The 19,148-nt window shown below is 30.1% G+C and overlaps 2 protein-coding genes and 1 pseudogene across 2 annotated transcripts; 1 reads left to right on the top strand and 2 right to left on the bottom strand.

Annotated features, from left to right (window-relative positions):
• Positions 1-240: 240 nt before the first annotated feature.
• LOC132803179 (receptor-like protein EIX2) lies at positions 241-1,435 on the bottom strand. Its single transcript, XM_060815452.1, has 2 exons — positions 558-1,435; positions 241-367 (listed from the first exon to the last, which is right to left on the bottom strand). Exons 1-2 carry the CDS (start codon positions 1,433-1,435, stop codon positions 241-243), a joined length of 1,005 nt encoding a protein of 334 aa, XP_060671435.1.
• A 57-nt stretch (positions 1,436-1,492) lies between these two features.
• Positions 1,493-3,406, top strand: LOC132803180 (pentatricopeptide repeat-containing protein At4g21065-like; annotated as a pseudogene).
• A 5,005-nt stretch (positions 3,407-8,411) lies between these two features.
• On the bottom strand, positions 8,412-11,826 carry LOC132799126 (receptor-like protein EIX1). The gene is made up of 2 exons (XM_016033064.4): positions 8,998-11,826; positions 8,412-8,816 (listed from the first exon to the last, which is right to left on the bottom strand). Exon 1 carries the CDS (start codon positions 11,745-11,747, stop codon positions 9,006-9,008), a length of 2,742 nt encoding a protein of 913 aa, XP_015888550.3. The 5' UTR covers positions 11,748-11,826; the 3' UTR covers positions 8,412-8,816; positions 8,998-9,005.
• Between the last annotated feature and the right edge of the window lie 7,322 nt (positions 11,827-19,148).

Raw genomic sequence — 19,148 nt, forward strand, 5'->3', positions numbered from 1 at the left:
AACCACACACACAAGGGGTGTCCCCCGAAAAAAAAAAAAAAAAAAAAAAAGGTCTCAACTATATATGAAAAACAAGTAGTCGAAAAACATACAAAAAAGTAAATAGGATGTGCAATCTGGTTTGTGCAAAAACTGACTAGAAAGACCAGCCAATAAAGTAAGAAATTTATGAGGAAACGGGCATATTGAATATAGCAGACGTTAAGAACGAAAATGACTTCCGTAGTCCATAACCATATGCTAGTGTGATTTCCAACGGAAGGACTTGCTTCCGGCTCTACTATTAGTCTCCTGATACTTGAAAAGAATCAGATTTCTGTTCACCGAAGAAAATAGCAGTCCAGGCCCAGCAGGTAACCCTGCACAACTACGTACAGTTTATGGGCAAACAACAAAAACAACAATAATCAACTAAGTGACAGGGTCATTCAACTCTATGATTTTAACCATTTCTTTTTCTTTAAAAAAAATAAAAATAAATAAATACATTAAAAGAGTAGGGAGATATAATTAATTGCGCATCATATGTTAATTATTGGTTGTTGTTTCTCTAGAACCTCGTCTGCAATCTTGCGGTATAGAGTGCCAACCTCAACAAGACCCAATCTTTTACTTTGTACAAGAACAAGAAGTATGCATGTCTCCAAGTACGGTTGAGACACAAACTACCAAATATTCCCCAAAATCCAATAAAGAATCCCATCCCCATACCCACTTTAAACCATCTCTTGAATTCATCATCTCCATGTCGAGTTCGATTAGATGTGGCTTCAATCGGGCAGTTCTCTGTAAGTGGAGGACCACAGAGTGCCTGATTTCCAATGTACGCAGAGGCCTCAAAGGTAGCAAATTGACCGCCTAATGGAATTCTACCATACAAGTTGTTATATGAGAGGTTCAGATATTCCAAACAAAAAATATTCAACATGCTCATTGGAATTCTACCTGAAAGTCTATTTTGACATAAATCAAGTGATTCTAACTTTCCCATCTCACCCATGTCTTGGGGGAGTTCTCCAGACAAGTCGTTTCTTGATAAGATTAGTACAACCAATTCCGAAAGACTGGATAATTCCTCAGGAATTTTTCCGGTCAACTTGTTGCCTGAAAGGTCCATGATCTTTACGAATGGAGAAATATAACGTAACTTCATTACGAAACCTTTATTTGCAATTTCTGCCTTGTTCGCATAAGTGCTCAAATATGTGCCGCTACCATTGATCATATTGTTTGGAACTCGATTAATGAAAATGTAGAAAAGTCCATCAACATCACCTTTTGTGCCTTGAGGACTTTCTAAGTGCATAGAAGTGAGTTTGCTGAGACACTGCGGTATGTTTCCAAAAATACTGTTCTGCGATAGATCCAAGATTTGTAGACTTGTCAGTCCACATAAGCTCAATGGAATACTTCCATTGAACTTATTTGATCGCATTATTAGTATCCTTAAGGCTAATAGACTTTCTCCGATCCATGCTGGTACTTTTCCTAAAAACTTGTTGTTACCAAGATCCATAAATATCAACTTCTGACTGCTCAGGTGACTTTTTTGGGTGTTCTGACTGCTTGTGCTAGGATTGTATTTCTTGATTTAGGGAGGAAAATCCATGGATTAGTTTTAGGAAGTGGACTGCTATTGGATGTCTTCTTGGGTTCATCTTTGATCGATATGTATGCTAAGTGCGGGAAGATGGAGGATGCAAGAAAAGTGTTCGACGGTGTTTCTGAGAGAAATGTGGTCTGTTGGACTTCCATGATAGTGGGTTATGCTCAGTCAGATTCATTCAAGGAGGCGATTGAATTGTTCAGAGAGATGCAATTACATAGGGTTGAAGCAGATGCGGCAACAGTTGCTAGTGTTATATCGGCATGCGGGAATTTGGGGGCATTGAACCATGGTAGGTGGGTGCATAGCTATTCTGAAAGGTGGGGGGCTTTGATGACCCTCTCAGTGAAGAATTCCTTGATTGATATGTACTCAAAATGTGTAGATATAGAAAGGGCTCCAGATTTTCTCTGAATTGATTAACAGAGATGTTATTTCTTGGACTGCTATGATTACTGGTCTAGCCATGAATGGGGAGTCCAGGAGGGCTTTGCACTTGTTTTCACAAATGGCAATGTCAAGGGATATCATGCCAAATGAGGTCACTTTTCTGGGGGTATTGTCGGCTTGTAACCATGGTGGATTTGTAGAATTGGGTTTTGTCTATTTCAATGCCATGTCTCAAAGTTATAAGCTCACTCCTCGCATAGAACACTATGGTTGTATGGTTGATCTTCTTGGCCGTGCCCATCTTTTAATTGAGGCTGAAAATTTTATCAGGGAAATGCCAATTCAACCTGACACGGTTATATGGAGATCCCTGCTCTTTGCATGTAAGACGCACCAAAATATGGAATTGGCAGAGTTTGCTGCGAAGAAAATTGAGGAATTGGAACCGCGGAGATCGGGGGTGCATATTTTGTTGTCAAATATCTATGCTTCAGCATCAAGGTGGAAAGATGTGAATAAGTTGAGAAGAGATATGGCTCTCCAGGGAACGCAAAAGCAACCTGGTTGCTCTTTTATAGAATTAGAGGATCTTGTTCATGAATTCTTTGCTGCAGATTGTTCACATTGCCAAATTGATTCCATATATAAGACAGTTGATGGAATTAATAAAGTTATACGATTTGAAACATTAGACTTTGATATCTTAAATTGTCAGCAATAGTGAGAAGAACTTCAAAATTGAGTTCTTTTGGATCTTTACAATTACTAGATGATTGTTTTGGAACTAATTTTGTTATCAATTAGATCTTACTTGAAATTGAAGGATGAAATAATTGTTAGTGGAAAGTTGACTACAGAAAATCCCCATGGAATGCAAGTGTCACAGGTAGAAAATGGAATTACGATAACCCCAGTGGAAACTATGGTCCAGGTCTCATGCTCATATGAGAAGAGAACACTGTTTTGGAAGTCCAGACAGTCACGGACTCGCCGCACACGTCTTGAATTGTCGAAAGGGCTGTGGTCTAAAGCATTGGAGTTGAAGGGTATTAACAAAGTTTGGCTATGGACTTGGACTGCAGAAATTTGTCATATTGAGTGCTTAAGTGAGATTGGATTGGCTAGCAGTTTGGGATGATTGATAAAGAAACCAGAATAAAGAATTTGATACACTAAATGTATGTGTAAAAATTTTACTTCTGTGGAATGGTTATTTTAGTTTACAGACATAAAGAACAAAATGACTTACATCGGCCAGTGTGATTATTTTGGAAGTACTTGCTTTCGGAGGTACCTAGTGTCAAAAGACTTGAAAGAATCATATTTTTTTTCTCTTTTTTTTTTTTTTTAAGGGAATTATGAGCTTCATACCTTATTGTATGGAAGTGGTGGAAAGATACAACTTTATAAAAATTTCAACAATGATGTATGGTTATAGATTTAATATTTTCTAATGGTTATGTTGGATTTTCAATGTTGATTTGGTTTGTAATTTTTGAATATTTTAAACGGAAAATACATGTTCTTTAGCCATGGTGAATGTTTAGTATATGTTTGATTTATAATATTTTTAATTGATAATTATTAATGCATTTAGAATTTTAGTATGTGAATGCTTTTCTTTTTATTTCTGTTCTTTTCTTTTTTTTTCATTTTTTTTTTTTGGGGAGATGTTTAGCTTATTAACAAACATGTTCATTTGATTTTTTTCAAAAAGAAAAAAGGAGTTTGTTTTATCATTTTGGTACCTAATTAAAATTTGACGTTTATGCTTAACGGATTAATGGATTGGTTGACGGATTATACAAAAATTTAATGAATAGGTTCGGATTTATATATCTCAACACAAAAATTTAATGGGTCGTGTTCGAGTCAAAAATATTTAACATGAACACGATATATGATAACATGAACATGGTTAAACACGACACGTTGTCAGGCCTAGTTTATCCATATCCCCTCACAGTCATTACAAACATAGTCACTCTCATATTCATCCTCATTATCATTTTCATCGATACTTGGCAACTATATGACAAATGAATTGTGATCCATCGTAGTATCTCCAAGAACAACTTTTTCAACAAAAGTACGATGTTGTGGTGAAGTTAAAACAACAGATCATCTCGAATCAAGTTGATCTTCAACATAAAATACTTGGTGAACTTAGCAAAACGTATCACTTCACAGTCATCACAAACATAGCCACTCTCACATTCATCCTCATTATCATTTTCATTTATACTTGGCAACTAGATGACAACAGATCATCTTGAATCAAGTTGATTTTCAACATAAAATACTTGTTGAACTTAGCAAAACAATGTCAAGCAATATCACAAACAAAATATCTACAAAAGTAAGATCAATAAAGATCCTAACATGCGGTTAAAACCAAAAAAAAAAAAAAAAAAAAAAACCAACCCACCAAATGTCTCCTCCAACCATAAAGAAAAAATAAACTCACCTAAACGATGGAGATGGAGAAAGAAAAAACCCAGAAAATCACGATGGCAATACAGAAAAACCCAGCTTCCCGACGTCAATGTAGGCAAATGAAAAATGAAAACCAAAATATCCCACTCTTCAAGTCTCTCTTAGATTGTTTGCAAATCTAATATCTATTAGGTAGTGTACTTGATGTAGTTTTTTTAAAAAAAAGAAAATCAAAGGTGCACATAAAAATTTTAAAACGAGCCAAAAAATTTTAGAAAATGGCAAAAAGGTTACTCTTTTGAATTCCTTCTTCTTCTTTTTTTTTTTTAAATTAAGAGAACAGGCTATGCATTTACATCTTAAAGCGTCGCCTATTTCATCAATATCATTAATTTTTTTAATTAGCTTTTTATTCTTCATCTAAAAATAAATACTAAAAATATTTCTTATATATGTGAAACAAAATTACCAAAGTGAGAGTTTAATTATTTTGTTTACCAACTACAGTTTATTTACTTTAAAATCTTGTAAATTTCAATTTTTTTTTTTTTTAAAAAGGGAATAAGCGATGCATTTACAACAGATAGCATTGCCTGTTTTAAGTGTGATGGAACAGGCAATGCATAAAAAGCAAAAAAAGTTGCCAGATACTTTTTATTTTTTCCTTTTTCAATAGTTATTAATTTACTTTTGAAGTACAGTTTATTTGCTACTAAAAGTTGCAAGTATTAAAATGTTTTTTTTTTTTAATTAAGAGAACAGACGATATATTTACAATTAAAAGTATCGCCTTTTCTCTCAATTTCATTTTGTTTTCATTGATTAATTTTTTATTTTTCACCTACAAATAAACACTGAAAATATTTTTAAAAAATGCGAAGCAAAATATCGAAGATTGCTGTTTATTTTTCTATTTTTCAAGTACACCTTTATTCTTTATAAAATTTGCATGTCTTTTAAAATTTTTGTTTTTTTTAATTGAGATAATAGCCGACACATTTTCTTCAAGAAGGGTCACCTGTTCTTGAATTGTGGGATCAAGTGATCATTATGGTCGAAAAAAGCATCGCCTATTCCATTTTTTAAATTTTCTTTATAATCTTTAAATAGTTTTTTAATTGTTTATCTACAAATATATTCATGTAGCAATTCAACGAACATAAATTCCATTGATCTAAAAACAGAAAATAGTTTTGTCAATGCTCTTCTCAATTATTCACATATATGTGTATCGACAAGATACAAAATATCTTAAGACCTAATTTGAAATAGGATATCGAATATAGAATTTTAATTCAACAAGCATTTATTGACCAATTTATCTACATAAGTATGTTAAATGAGCTTAACTTTCATGTATTTGTGTTCAATGATAATTTACTTGTTTTTAAAAATTGAAAGTCTATTAAATTGCTTTTTTTTTAAAAAAATAAAAATAAAAAAATTGAAGGAATAGGTGATGCAATTCCATTAAAATGCGTCGTCTATTCCATGTTTTATTTTTTTAATCTTTAATTAGTTTTTTTTGTTGCTCATCTACAAATTAAAAAAAAACATATTTGCAAAATTAAAAAATTACTAAAAACAACTTTCAAATTAAAAAAAAAAAAGGTAAAAATTGGTTGGGTGATCGCATTTTCGTCTATTTGGTGACTCTTTTTTAAAACAATACATCATCTAAAACTATATTAGCTAGTTCTAGTTGTATTATTACATCCAAGTCATTTGGTCTGGGGGTGTGATGATTCCTTAAAAGTGTAAGAGTTTCTGGATTCAATTCTTGGCATGACCCTATCTAATTTTATTTTTTTATGGGTTTGTACATGTGTAAATAAAAAAATTGAAAAAAAAAAGAAAAGGAAACTATGTTGCCTTTTCCTCTATTTGGCGGCTCTTTGTCAAAACAATGCGTCGCTTGTTCCTTTTATCTTTAAATATTTTCACTGGTTATTTGAAGTTGAAAGAAAATTAAATTGATTAAAAAAAAAAAAAACCACCTCAGTTATATTGCTTAAATATTTTCACTAATTATTTGAAGTTGAAAGAAAATTAAATTGATTAAGAAAAAAAAAAAAAAAAAAGAGATATGCCCACCCAAAATGAAGTAGTACCCAAGATGAAGTAGTTGTGTCGCATGTTCCTTATATCTTTAAAAACCAAAAAAAAAAAAAAAAAAGCAAAAAACCACCTCAGTTATATTGATTAAATATTTTAGCTGGTTATTTGAAGTTAAAAGAAAATCAAATTGATTAAAAAAAAAAAAAGGAACAGGCGTTGTGGAATGACGCAATTGCATGGCCTGTTCCCTTTATCTTAGAAAAAAAAAAAACAAAAAAACAATCTCAGTTATATTGATTAAATATTTTCATTGGTTATTTGAAGTTGAAAAAAAATCACATTGATTAAAAAACAAAAAAAGGGGAACAGGCGACGTGGAATGAATCCGTTGAGTCGCCTATTTAATTTATCCTAAAAATTAAAATAAAAAATACAAGAGATGTGTAAGTTTAATTAACAAAAAATAAACTGTACATAAAAAATTAAATAATTAAACAACAACCTTAGTTATATTGCTTAAAGGTCGCCTATTTTCATCTATTTTTTTAGTATTCATATAATTAAATTTTATTATTATGTAAACATAGATAAGTGGTTGGTTAATCGTTTTGCATGAGTCTAGCATTTAAATAATACAATTCAAAAAAAATATAAACACAGTATTAAAGGCGATTCTGTTCAGCGACGCTTAAAGGCAGAATCGCGTATTGTTGTTTTTAGCGACCGTTTGATTTCAACAGTTTTTTAATGCGTCATTTATTTATAGAATTTTAATGGACGCATTAGCCTCAGCATCTCGGTTTTGTTTTTTCAGACGTGTTTGTTTTGTAGCATCGCTAAATTAGTGTCACTAGAACTCAATTTTTGTGTAGTGATTATTAATATTTTAAGAAAGGTATGTCTATTTAAAATTTATTTAAATAAAAATTGATGATATATAGTTGAGTACAACCATAAAAAGTAAAAAATCTTATACTTTTTCAATTTATAATAATAAAAATATATATTTTTTAATACAACTAATAAAGGTAAAAAATTTTATATTTTTAAATAGTTATTTGATTTGGTATTGATTAATATTTTAATAGAATCATAAATAATTAAAAAAAAAAGATAATTTTTTTATTAATGATTTTGGAGGGGATTTGAATTGAAAATATGATGACATGCGGCACAGATTTTTTTTCTTTTATATATTATATAGATATAATGCGGTGCCCGTCAATAAATATATATATATATATATATTATAAATTTCATTTTAATTAGTCCATATATTGTGGTAAGATGTTTTTTATTGTGTGGCATGGTGCCTGTCAAAATTGAAAGAGTAGAAGTTTGATGGATATGATGCACAAAAAAAAAAAAAAAACAAAAATGAAAAGAAAGTCTGAAATTTGGTTTATACTCACAAATACAAATTCAAAAGGGATAACATAAAACCTCTTAATTACAAAACTCTGATATCATTTTAATTTGTTGTTTATTTCAAAAATGAAGTATTACGCTTATTTTGCAGTAAGTAATTTAGAACCTTACCCGTTTGGCTAAGCTAATTTATCTTTCCATTGATAAATAGACATTTTATCATAGAAATATTAAAAGCTTACTCAATCACATATTTTGGATGTCTGTCAGGGAGTAATATCCAGGCAAGCGCATGAGATAGTGCAGCTCGCATTCCTCTTGTTGTTGTTGTTTCTTTCTTTTCTTTTTTCTTTTTTTTTTTTCCCCTTTTTTGGTAATATAGTAATAATTTTTAATTTATTTTAAATTTTTAATACTAGCTGGTATTTCATAGTAAGCCACATTAAACTTCCACTAATTTATTAATGTAAACTCCATTGATAATGTATAAAAAAATTCAAGAAATAAGTTAAAACCTATAAGGTTATAACTTATGATATATCTGTAACTCGTTTACTTGATTTTTAGATACAAACTAATTTGACAATATATTTTAAGAAACCACACACAGCAAGGGTGTCCCCAAAAAAACAAAAAACAAAAAATCCCCAAGTATATATGAAAAACAAATAGTCGAAAAACATACATAAAAGTAAATAGGATTTGCAATCTGGTTGTGCAAAAACTGACTAGAAAGACCAGCAAATAAAGTAAGAAATTTATGAGGAAACGGGGATATTGAATATAGCAGACGTTAAGAACAAAAATGACTTCCGTAGTCCATAGCCACAAGCTAGTGTGATTTCCATCAGAAGGACTTGCTTCCGGTTCTACTATTAGTCTCTTGATACTTGAAAAGAATCGGATTTCTGTTCACCGAAGAAAATAGCAGTCCAGGGCCAGCAGGTAACGCTGACAACTACGTACAGTTTATGGGCAAACAACAAAAACAACAATAATTAACAAAGTGACAGGGTCATTCAACTGTATGATTTTAACCATTTCTTTTTCTTGGGAAAAAAAAAATGCAAAAAAAAAATATATATATATATATATATATATATAACTAAAAGAGTAGGGAGATATAATTAATTGCGCACCATGTTAATCAATGGTTGTTGTTTCTCTTGAACCTCGTCTGTAATCTTGCAATATAGAGTGCCAACCTTAACAAGACCCAATCTTTTACTTTGTACAAGAACAAGAAGTATGCATGTCTCCAAGTACGGTTGAGACACAAACTACCAAATATTCCCCAAAATCCAATGAAGAACCCCATCCCCATACCCACTTTAAACCATCTCTTGAATTCATCTCCATGTCGAGTTCGATTAGATGTGGCTTCAATCGGGCAGTTCTCTGTAAGTGGAGGACCACAGAGTGCCTGATTTCCAATGAACGCAGAGGCGGAAAAGGTAGAAAGAGAACGGCTAAAAGGAATTCTACCGTGCAAGTTGTTATATGAGAGGTCCAGATAGTCCAAAAAAGAAAAATTACACATGCTCATTGGAATTCTACCTGAAAGTCTATTTTGAGATAAATCAAGTGAATTTAACTCTTCAATCTCATCCATGTTTTGGGGGATTTCTCCAGACAAATCGTTTCTTGATAAGTTTAGTGAAGTCAATCCCGAAAGACTGGATAATTCCCCAGGAATTTTTCCAGTCAACTTGTTACCTGAAAGGTCTATAAGCCTTAGGAATGGAAGAGTACTAGAATGAATCACCAATACCCCACCTTTAATTACAACTGCTGCGCTGTTCGCATGAGTGTTCAAGTATGTGCAGCTACCATAGACCCAATTGTTTGGAACTCGATTAATGAAAATATAGGAAAATCCATCAACATCTTTTGTGCCATTGGAACTTCCCAAGTACATAGAAGTGAGTTTGCTGAGACAGTGCGGTATGTTTCCAAAAATACTGTTCTGCGATAGATCCAAGATACATAGACGTGTCAGTCCACATAAGCTCGATGGAATACTTCCATTGAACTTATTTGATCGCATGATTAGTACCCTTAAGGCTAATAGACTTTCTCCGATCCATGCTGGTACTTTTCCTAAAAACTTGTTGTTACCAAGATCCATAAATATCAACTTCTCACAATATCTCAAGGACAAAGGTAGTTCTCCAAAGAAACTATTGCCTCGTAGCTTCAGAGTTTGGATCTGACGAAGAGAACCTACAGAACTGGGTATCTCTCCGGAGAAATTATTGTCCGCCAGATTCAGGATTTGTAGGCTAGTCCACTTTGAAACACAGTAGTCAGGAAGCACTCCAGATAATTGGTTATTTGAGAGATCAAGGTACATCAAAAGTGAAGGTGAAGTGATGGTCTTACAAGAAGACAAAATTGAGCCAGAAATGATATTTTTAGATAGATTTAATATAGTCAAGTTAGCTGGGAAGGATGGCAATCGACCTTCAAAGAAGTTGAAACTCATATCTAGTACGGCAAGACTTGGAAACTTTTTTGATAAATTTGGCAGCCTTCCATGGATTTGATTCCACGAGAGATTTAGATAATGCATGTTAGGAGTCGAATCTTCAAACCACTTAGGAATGGTGTCGGAAATTTCGTTACAAGAGATATCAAGAAGTGAAAGGTTGTTTTGAGTTGCCAACCAATTCGGAAACTTTGGCCCCAACTTGCATGATCTCAGATTTAAGAATTCCAAATTAAACGGAGGAACCCAGTTTGAGCCAAGGTTCAGTGAAATATTTGAGTTAGAGGACAAGTCTAAACTCCTCAATTTAGAGAGATTTGATAGATGGAGTTCAGATATCACATCTTCCAAATAATTATAAGATACATCGAAAGTTTCCAGCTCAAACAGGTTTCTGATGCTTGTGGTCAGACTTCCGTTTAATTTATTGTTGTGAAGATCTATTTCCTTCAACAATGGAAATACAGAAAAGTCGGGAAGTGAGCCAGAAAAACTGTTGGAATGTAGTACTAGACTCTCCAACATTGAGTTATTTGCACAACTGGAGAAGTTATGCAAAAAAACAAGTGATCCATTAAGCTGGTAATTTCTTGATAGATTCAATGCCTTCAAACTAAATAAATTCCCAAAAGATTTCGGAATCATGCCTTGAAGTTGATTATCACTTAGATCAAGCTCTCTAAGGACCATCATTTTTCCAAAAGCACTGGGAATCAGACCATAGAAATGGTTTGAAGAGAGGTCAAGAGAAACAAGGGTGGTGTTAAATTTAAACAACCACTGAAACAGTATGGAAGAAGTGGGAACATATAAATAGTTTTGACCCAGATCCAGGGTAACAAGTGGAGAAGCATTGATGAGGTAAAGGGAAGTGTTGAGAGTGGGAGGCGGAAGATGACAAGTAGATAACTTTAAGGTGGATAACTTACGAAGCCCACTGACAACTGTTAGCCAATCATTGGCTGTGGAAAGATATACTGAACTGAGATCCAAGTATTGTAAATCAGACAGATGAGAGAGCCATTTGAGGTTTTGATCTTCATGAAGAGAGTTAGAACTGAGGTCTAGATATTCCAAATACTGTAATTCCATGAGAGAAGGATAGATCTTACCATGCAGACTGTGAGCTTTCAGATCGAGCTTAACAACACGGCCAGCGGAGTTGCTACATTTGACTCCTTGCCATTTGCAACATTCTTTCTTTTCATCTTCGTCTCCCCACGAAGAAAGCCATTTAGACTCAAAATCAAGGCTGTTTTTGAAATCAACCAGTGCTCGTCTCTCCCTCTCGCTACACCCTATATCGGTGTAATCGCCAGCACCAAAATACATATGTAGTAGGACTAGGAACACGACAATAGCATTGACATATTTTAAGGAAATTCCTCCTTTATCAATCATTATCGTGCCAAAATGCTGATAACAGTGTTTAATATTGGAAAGCTCTGCAACTTTTGTTAATTGCTAGCAGCAATTTGCTTTGGTTATATTGATATCAGGCCGGCCAAAAGAATATATATACAGCAGAGGAAAAGCAAGTCAATGGTGTAAGTCTTCGTTTGGCAAGAAACTCCAACAGCCATAATTGTATGCAATTTTCGTCGAAAATGACTTTGCTAACGCTATACCTAAAGCCAAATATGTATATACAATGCTTCAAAATATATAGATAATGCAAGAAGTAAATTTTTATTTTTTTTCTCTGAAAACACATGAAATAAAAAATTGGAATCAAAGTAAGTTACTAATACTAGTGGACATATAAGCAATATGCGAAATTTTAGTATTATAAAACCCACCTATTTAATTATAAACTAATTATTTTTATGATATCAGATATTATAAACCTGAATTTTTTTTTTTTTCCCCTCTTCTTTTTACGTTCTTGCATAGCAATCAGAGTTCTTTTTCCAAGTAATTAAAATAATATGTCATGTCGGTCAAAGTTGAAGGAACTGAAGTTTGACTTTGAGAGGCGAAGGCTGACCCAGGTCGGGCCAACGTGCCCCTCAAATTTTCCACTTTTTATTTTTTATTTTTTTATTTTTATATTTTCAATTTTGCAACGTAAAAGTCAGATGTGCCCCCTCTCATTGTTGTTAAGCCGCCTCAATTTTTGCTATTTATTTTTTTATTTTATTTTTGTTCAATGTCAGTCACTCTTTTTTATTTTTATTTTTTATATGCTTCTTTTCCATCGAGTCTGCTAAAAGTGATATTAAAATATTAAAATTTTAATTTCCATTTTTTATTTGAATATGGTTTATTATTGTAGTTTAATTTTTTATTTTTGTTGAAAAATATGTGTTAAAGAGGTAGAAATATCTGTTAAATAAAGTATAGACAACATAAGATATTAAAACTGTATCGAGGCCTGTAATTGGTATAACGTCCCTTTGATCTTGTTTGGAGGACAGGTTAGGATTAGGACTATTCATTTATTTATTTATTTATTGAGCAGACGATTAGGACTATTCGATTCCCATATCTAATGCAACAGTCCATACAACTAAAAAATTATAAGTTTATGGATTTATCCCCTCCAATAAGATAAAATTATCCCACCTTAATCTTGATCTAAAATCATGTCTTATCAAATAATTTCTCTTTTTTTAGGGATTAAAAAAAAATTTAGATTCCAAATAGAAACGAATATAATTTTTATAATATTCATCAAAATTTTTAAAATTTAACCAAATTTTCCATAAAAAATTCCGTCAAAAATATTCTCATCAAATCCTTAACAATTTAATTTAAAAATTCATAATATCTATTGAAATTTTAAAATTTTTTATGTAAAATTCTGAAATTTCTATAAAAATTTTAAAAATATCTATAAAATTTTTTATAAAAAATTCAAAAATATTATTGATATTTAGTAAATTATATTACCAATTTAACTGTAATGATATTTTTTTTTTAACCTTTTGATTGTCTTTTAAGTATTTAATGATATAGATAAAATGGAATGAATTAAATTTAATAACTTCAATAGGTTTTATTCATTGATAAAAAAAAATATATATATATATATATATATATATCTATGCTATGCATTTTGTATAAGATGCATTCATCAAAATCCCATAACTATAAGCTAATAATTAATTATATAAGAATAAAAAATAATAATATAAAATAATAATATGAAAATATAATATTATATAAAATTGGTATTTATAACATTTAAATTAATAATATTGAGCAAATAAAAAAATAGAATATATTATATTAAACATCAAGAACCACTATATTTAATACAAAATCTTATAGTTGATATATTAACAATTATATGAAAAATTATTGAGGAAACACATCATTTAATAATTGCTTTGCATATTTCATATCTTGAAATGAGAACAAGAAAGAGACCAATAATTTTCAGTTATCTAAGAGTTTTATGAGTATTGAGATGATATTTATAAAATATAATGTAATTATAATAATTGTTTTATCTCAATTAATAAACAATTTTATCAAATATCTATATACATATATATGGCATATTTTTATTAATAATAGTTTATTTATAATTGTTACCGTTTACTATAAATTAAATTGATTGAGAAAAACATAATATTTATTGAATATTTTTGTAATTTTCAGAATAAATTTGATAATTAATTATGCTAATGCTGAAATTTCAACAGAAATTTCTCTTTTTTAAAATAAATTTTTATTTTTATTTTTTTGTGAATTTTCATTAATATTGGATACTTTCAGATATCTCCATCAAAATTTTCATATTTTAAACTTTTAATATTTCTATCAATACTGAAATTTTGAACCTTAATTAAAACAACACATCTTTTTCTTTTTTGGATCGAAATACAACCCAATCCATACTTATCGATTTTCCTAATATGAAATTCAAACTAAACCATTAAAATGTTAAATCCAAACCAAACCATTTATGATTGGTTTGGTTGATCGGTTTAAAACTTACTAATTTATAAATATATAATATAAATAAAAAAAATTTCAAATATAAATTATAAATAATAAATTATAATTATCCAAACATAAAATACAATTAGAATAATACAACATAATTTATAATGAAAAATAAAGAAGAAAATGTAGCAAATAATACATATCATGCACTTATCAAATAGCAAGCATTAATGTTATCATCCTACTCCTACAAAATTAAATTAAAATTGTTAGAACAAATAATGTAAAATAATACATTCACTCAAGAATCAATTTGGGATTTGGAAATGTAAAATATATATATATATATATATTAAAAATTAATATATAAAAATAAAAAAAATAAAAAATATATAATTTTTTAATTATATAATATATTATTTGGATTGGGATTGGATTTGATTTATATTTCCAATCCATAACCGATCCAATTCATCCAATTTATAATATTTTAAATTCAATCCAATTCAATTGATGTAAAAATCAAATCCAAACCGTTAAAACGGATTTGATTGGATGAATTGAACGGGTTGGATTGGATTATACCCAACCCTAGTTACAATAATAGTCTTTTGCTATAATAATTAATTAATTAATTTGCACACTTTCTTTCTCTCTAAACCAAGGTTCTGAAAAGCATAAAATGTGGTAAGGGGTGATGTCGAACTTGAAGCCCTATGATGTAGGTGTGCTTGGGCAAAGCCTTTACGTAGTAATAAGACATTTGGCTATTTTTATTATTATTTTAATTACATAAAATTACTAAATAAATAAAATAATTAATGTTTTAAAAGTTTAAATATATATATATATATATATATATATATGTGTGTGTGTGTGTAAGTTTATATCATTATAATATATGCAATTAACATAAATTAGCAAACATTTATTCATAATAGGTTTAAAAAAACTTTATACATTCTAAGTTTTTCCCACAAAAATGAAATAACATCTATTCATAATAGATTTATTTGCTTTCTAAGTTTCCAACCAAAAAAAAAAAAAAAAAAAGTCTAATATTTGATACAAGTCTATTAATTACTTAGTAATTCCAACAACATAGAACTTAGATATTACAGTAGTCTCACCAATTTTTTTTTTTTTTTTTTTTTGAGATTGTCTCACCAACTTTTGTTTATCTACTTTATCACATTCCAATTTATTCCCTTCTAAAATTGTATAAACTAATGTTTATAATTTAATAATTTTTTCCCTTTTAATAAATGAACCATACAATAGAGGTGCCTGAAGATTTTGCCCTTTTTTTATGCGTTTTAACACCAATTTTTCTTTTTTTCTCGTTTCAAATTTCTTTTAATTTCCTTTCTAAGTCTTTTTTTCTTTATAAAAAAAAAAAGCTTAACTTAAAAAAAATTATGAAAAAGGCTCCAGGGGCACATTATGTAGTCAACATAACATTGACAATCTTTTTCTAAACCTTGTACCAAAGCGAGGCATTTTCTCCTAGCCTGAAGCCTAGACATGCCACGGTGAGGCCGAAACCGACCTTTTAGAACATTGCTCTAAACACAGTTGAGGGCGATGTTGGTTTTTCCATGGTTATCAAACATTAATTACGTGTCCTACACCTCGACTAACTTTTTCCTTCAGTCCCTTTTATTTAAAAGTGATAGCATACGACTTACGCTCACCATATTGGACCCTTAATGTTTACACATGACTCATTGGCAAAGGACATAGGACAAACTATTGTGGTCCTTAATGTTTACACATGATTCATTGGCAAAGGACATAGGACATAGGACAAACACTCATTGGCAAAGGACATAGGACAAACATAAAGGACAGTTGGACCCTTAATGTTTACACATGACTCATTGGCAAAGGACATAGGACATAGGACAAACACTCATTGGCAAAGGACATAGGACAAACATAAAGGACTATGTGACATAGGACAAACACTCATTGGCAAAGGACATAGGACAAACATAAAGGGCAAAGGATACGACTTACGCTCAATATTATTTTTTTATACATAATATTTTAATTCATCTATTCAATATTTTATTTTGTAAATGTAATTAATTTTTTATACTACCAACCGTTAACTAAATTTAATTTTGTGTATGATTATCTTGATTTTAATATTTTTTTTACATAATTTTTATTATTATTTTTATATGTTTAAAAATAAATTTTATAATTATTCTGATACAAAATAAATTTTATAATTATTCTGATACAAATTTCTTGGTCATATATTTTTGATTAAATCAAACTTTCTTGGTCTTTCCTTCTCTCTAAACGTAGTTGAAGGCAATGTTGGCTTTTCTATGGCCATCGAATATTAATTACACATCCTACATCTTGACTAACATTTTTCTTCCGGTCTTCCATCAAAAGTCTTTTTCTTCCCGACCCTCTTATTTAAAAGTGACAGGAAATAGCTAAAGCTCAACGTATTTAACCCATTGATGTTTATATGTGCATTATTGGAAAAGAACAAAGGGAAAATACAAGAAGAAGATAACCAAAAGGTCTTTCATAATTTTTCTTTGTGTTGCAATAATAGTCTTTTGCTATAATAATTTATTAGTTTATTTGCACACATTCTTTCTCTCTAAGCCAAGGTGTGGCAAAGCGGTGAGATCAAACTTGAATCCCTATAAGCGTAAGCATGCTTGGGCAAAACCTTTGCGTAATAAGATATTTCTCTATTTTTATTATTATCATGATTACATAAAACCACTTAATATGTAAAATAATTTATATTTTAAAAATTTAAAATATATATATATATATATATATATAAGTTTATATCATCATAATACAGGCAATTAATATAACTTAGCAAACATATATTCACAATAAGTTCATAAAAACTTTGTGCATTCAAAATTTTTCAACAAAAATAAAATAACATTTATTCATAATAGATTTATGAAACTTCATATTTTCTAAAATTCCAAAAAAATAAAAAAATAAAAAAACCTCAGTCTCATATATGCTACAAATCTTTTAATTACTTAGTATAGAACTTAGATATTACTGTAGTCTAACCAAATTTTGTCTACCTATTTATTACATTCCAATTTATTGCCTTTTGAAATTGTATAGCTTAATGTTTACAATTTAATAATTGTATCTCTTTTGAATAAATGAACCATAAAATACAGGTGCCTAAGGATTTTGCCAAATGTTTTTTATGCTTTTTTTAACGCCGATTTTTCTTTTTCTTCCTTTAAAATTTTCAAATTTCTTATAAATTTTTTTTAAGTCTTTTTTTTTTTTTAATGCAGTCAACATAGCATTGACTATCTTTTGCCAAACTTTACTTTTCTCCTAGTCTGGAGCCTAGGCATGCCGAGCCAGGGCCTAAACTTATACCTGGCAATTCGGGTTGGTGGGTCGTGTTCGTGTCAACCCGTTTAATAATCGTGTCAAAAATGCCTAACCCGAACACGACCCATTTATTAATCGTGTCAGGTACCTAAAACACTAACCCGACCTGTTTATAAACAGGTCAACACGACACGACCCGTTTAACACGATTATTTTAACGGGTCGTGTTGACCTATTAACCCGTTAACCTGAAATTGACCTATTAACCCGAAAACTAACCTATTAACCCGTTAACCCGAAAATTAACCTATTAACCCGAAATTTTTTTTTATTTTATTTTTATTTTTATGTTTTTGTTTTATTAAAGATGTATTTTTTGTTTTTAAAAAATTAGTAATAGAAAATTATTTTTATAAAATTTTTAATTTATAATATTTTTTAGTTATTAAATATTATATTAGTGATAAAATATTAATTTAAAATTAAATTAAATGGGTTGTAATAGGTATATAATCGTGTCGGGTTGAAACTGACACGTTTAATAAATGGGTCGTAACGGGTCAATTTCGAGTTAAACAGGTCAACCCGAAAATGACACGATTAATAATCGTGTTAAACGGGTTGACCCGATTATGACCCGAACCCATTTATAATAAACCCAAACCCATTTATTCCATGTCGTTTTCGAGTCGTATCGCTGTGTCATGATCCAAATTGCCAGGTCTACCTAAACATACCTTTTAGGACACTGCTTTAAACCCGGTTGAGGGCGATGTCAACTTTTCAATGGTTAGCGAACAGCCGAACATTAATTACGTATCCTATACCTTAACTAAAATTTTTCCTGCAGTCCCTCTTATTTAAAAGTGACAGCAAACGACCTAAGCTCACCATATTGGACCTGTTAATGTTTACATATGTATTATTGGCAAAGGACATAGGACAAAGATGATAAGAAAATAATCATAAAGTATTTCATAATTTATCCCAGTGTTTTAAAAGGCCTATTTAGGCCTTGCCTTAGCACTCCTCGTCTTCAAATATGGATTTTAGTGCAAGGTTTAGAAAAAATGCAGTCAATGCTATACTATCTGCCTAATATGCACCTTGGCATCATAAAGCACTAGCCTTTTTCATAATTTTTTAAAGATTAAGCTTTTTTTTTTTTTTTTCAAACAAACATTTAAAAAATAATTTATAAGAAATTAGAAAAAAAAATAAAAAAAGGAAAAAGAAAAATTGGTGTTAATGAAAGCATAAAAAATATTTGGCAAAATTCTTAGTCACCTATATTGCATGGTGACTCGTTGAGAACGAATAACAATAATAATAATAATAAATTATAAACATTAAGCTGCACATTTTTAAGAGGAAGTGAATTAAAATTTGATAAAGAGATAGACAAAAATTAATAAGACTGTCAGAAATATCTAAATTTTATTTTCCTTTTTATTATGAATGATTTTACAATCCATATGATGTCAAATTACTTTTTCTAAAAATTGTAGATTAAAAAAATGTTAAATAAATTATACAGGAAATATAACAATATTTTCCAAC

This window comes from Ziziphus jujuba, chromosome 3, assembly GCF_031755915.1.
Source record: "Ziziphus jujuba cultivar Dongzao chromosome 3, ASM3175591v1".
Lineage (NCBI taxonomy): Eukaryota > Viridiplantae > Streptophyta > Magnoliopsida > Rosales > Rhamnaceae > Ziziphus > Ziziphus jujuba.

Bases quoted from the DNA above. Each gene is read 5' to 3' on its own strand.
- LOC132799126 (XM_016033064.4), bottom strand. From the start codon at position 11,747: ATGATTGATAAAGGAGGAATTTCCTTAAAATATGTCAATGCTATTGTC.
- LOC132803179 (XM_060815452.1), bottom strand. From the start codon at position 1,435: ATGCGATCAAATAAGTTCAATGGAAGTATTCCATTGAGCTTATGTGGA. The intron at 368-557 runs GTTCTAGAGAAA...AACTGTACGTAG, and splicing joins ACCGCAAGATTGCAGACGAG to TTGTGCAGGGTTACCTGCTG.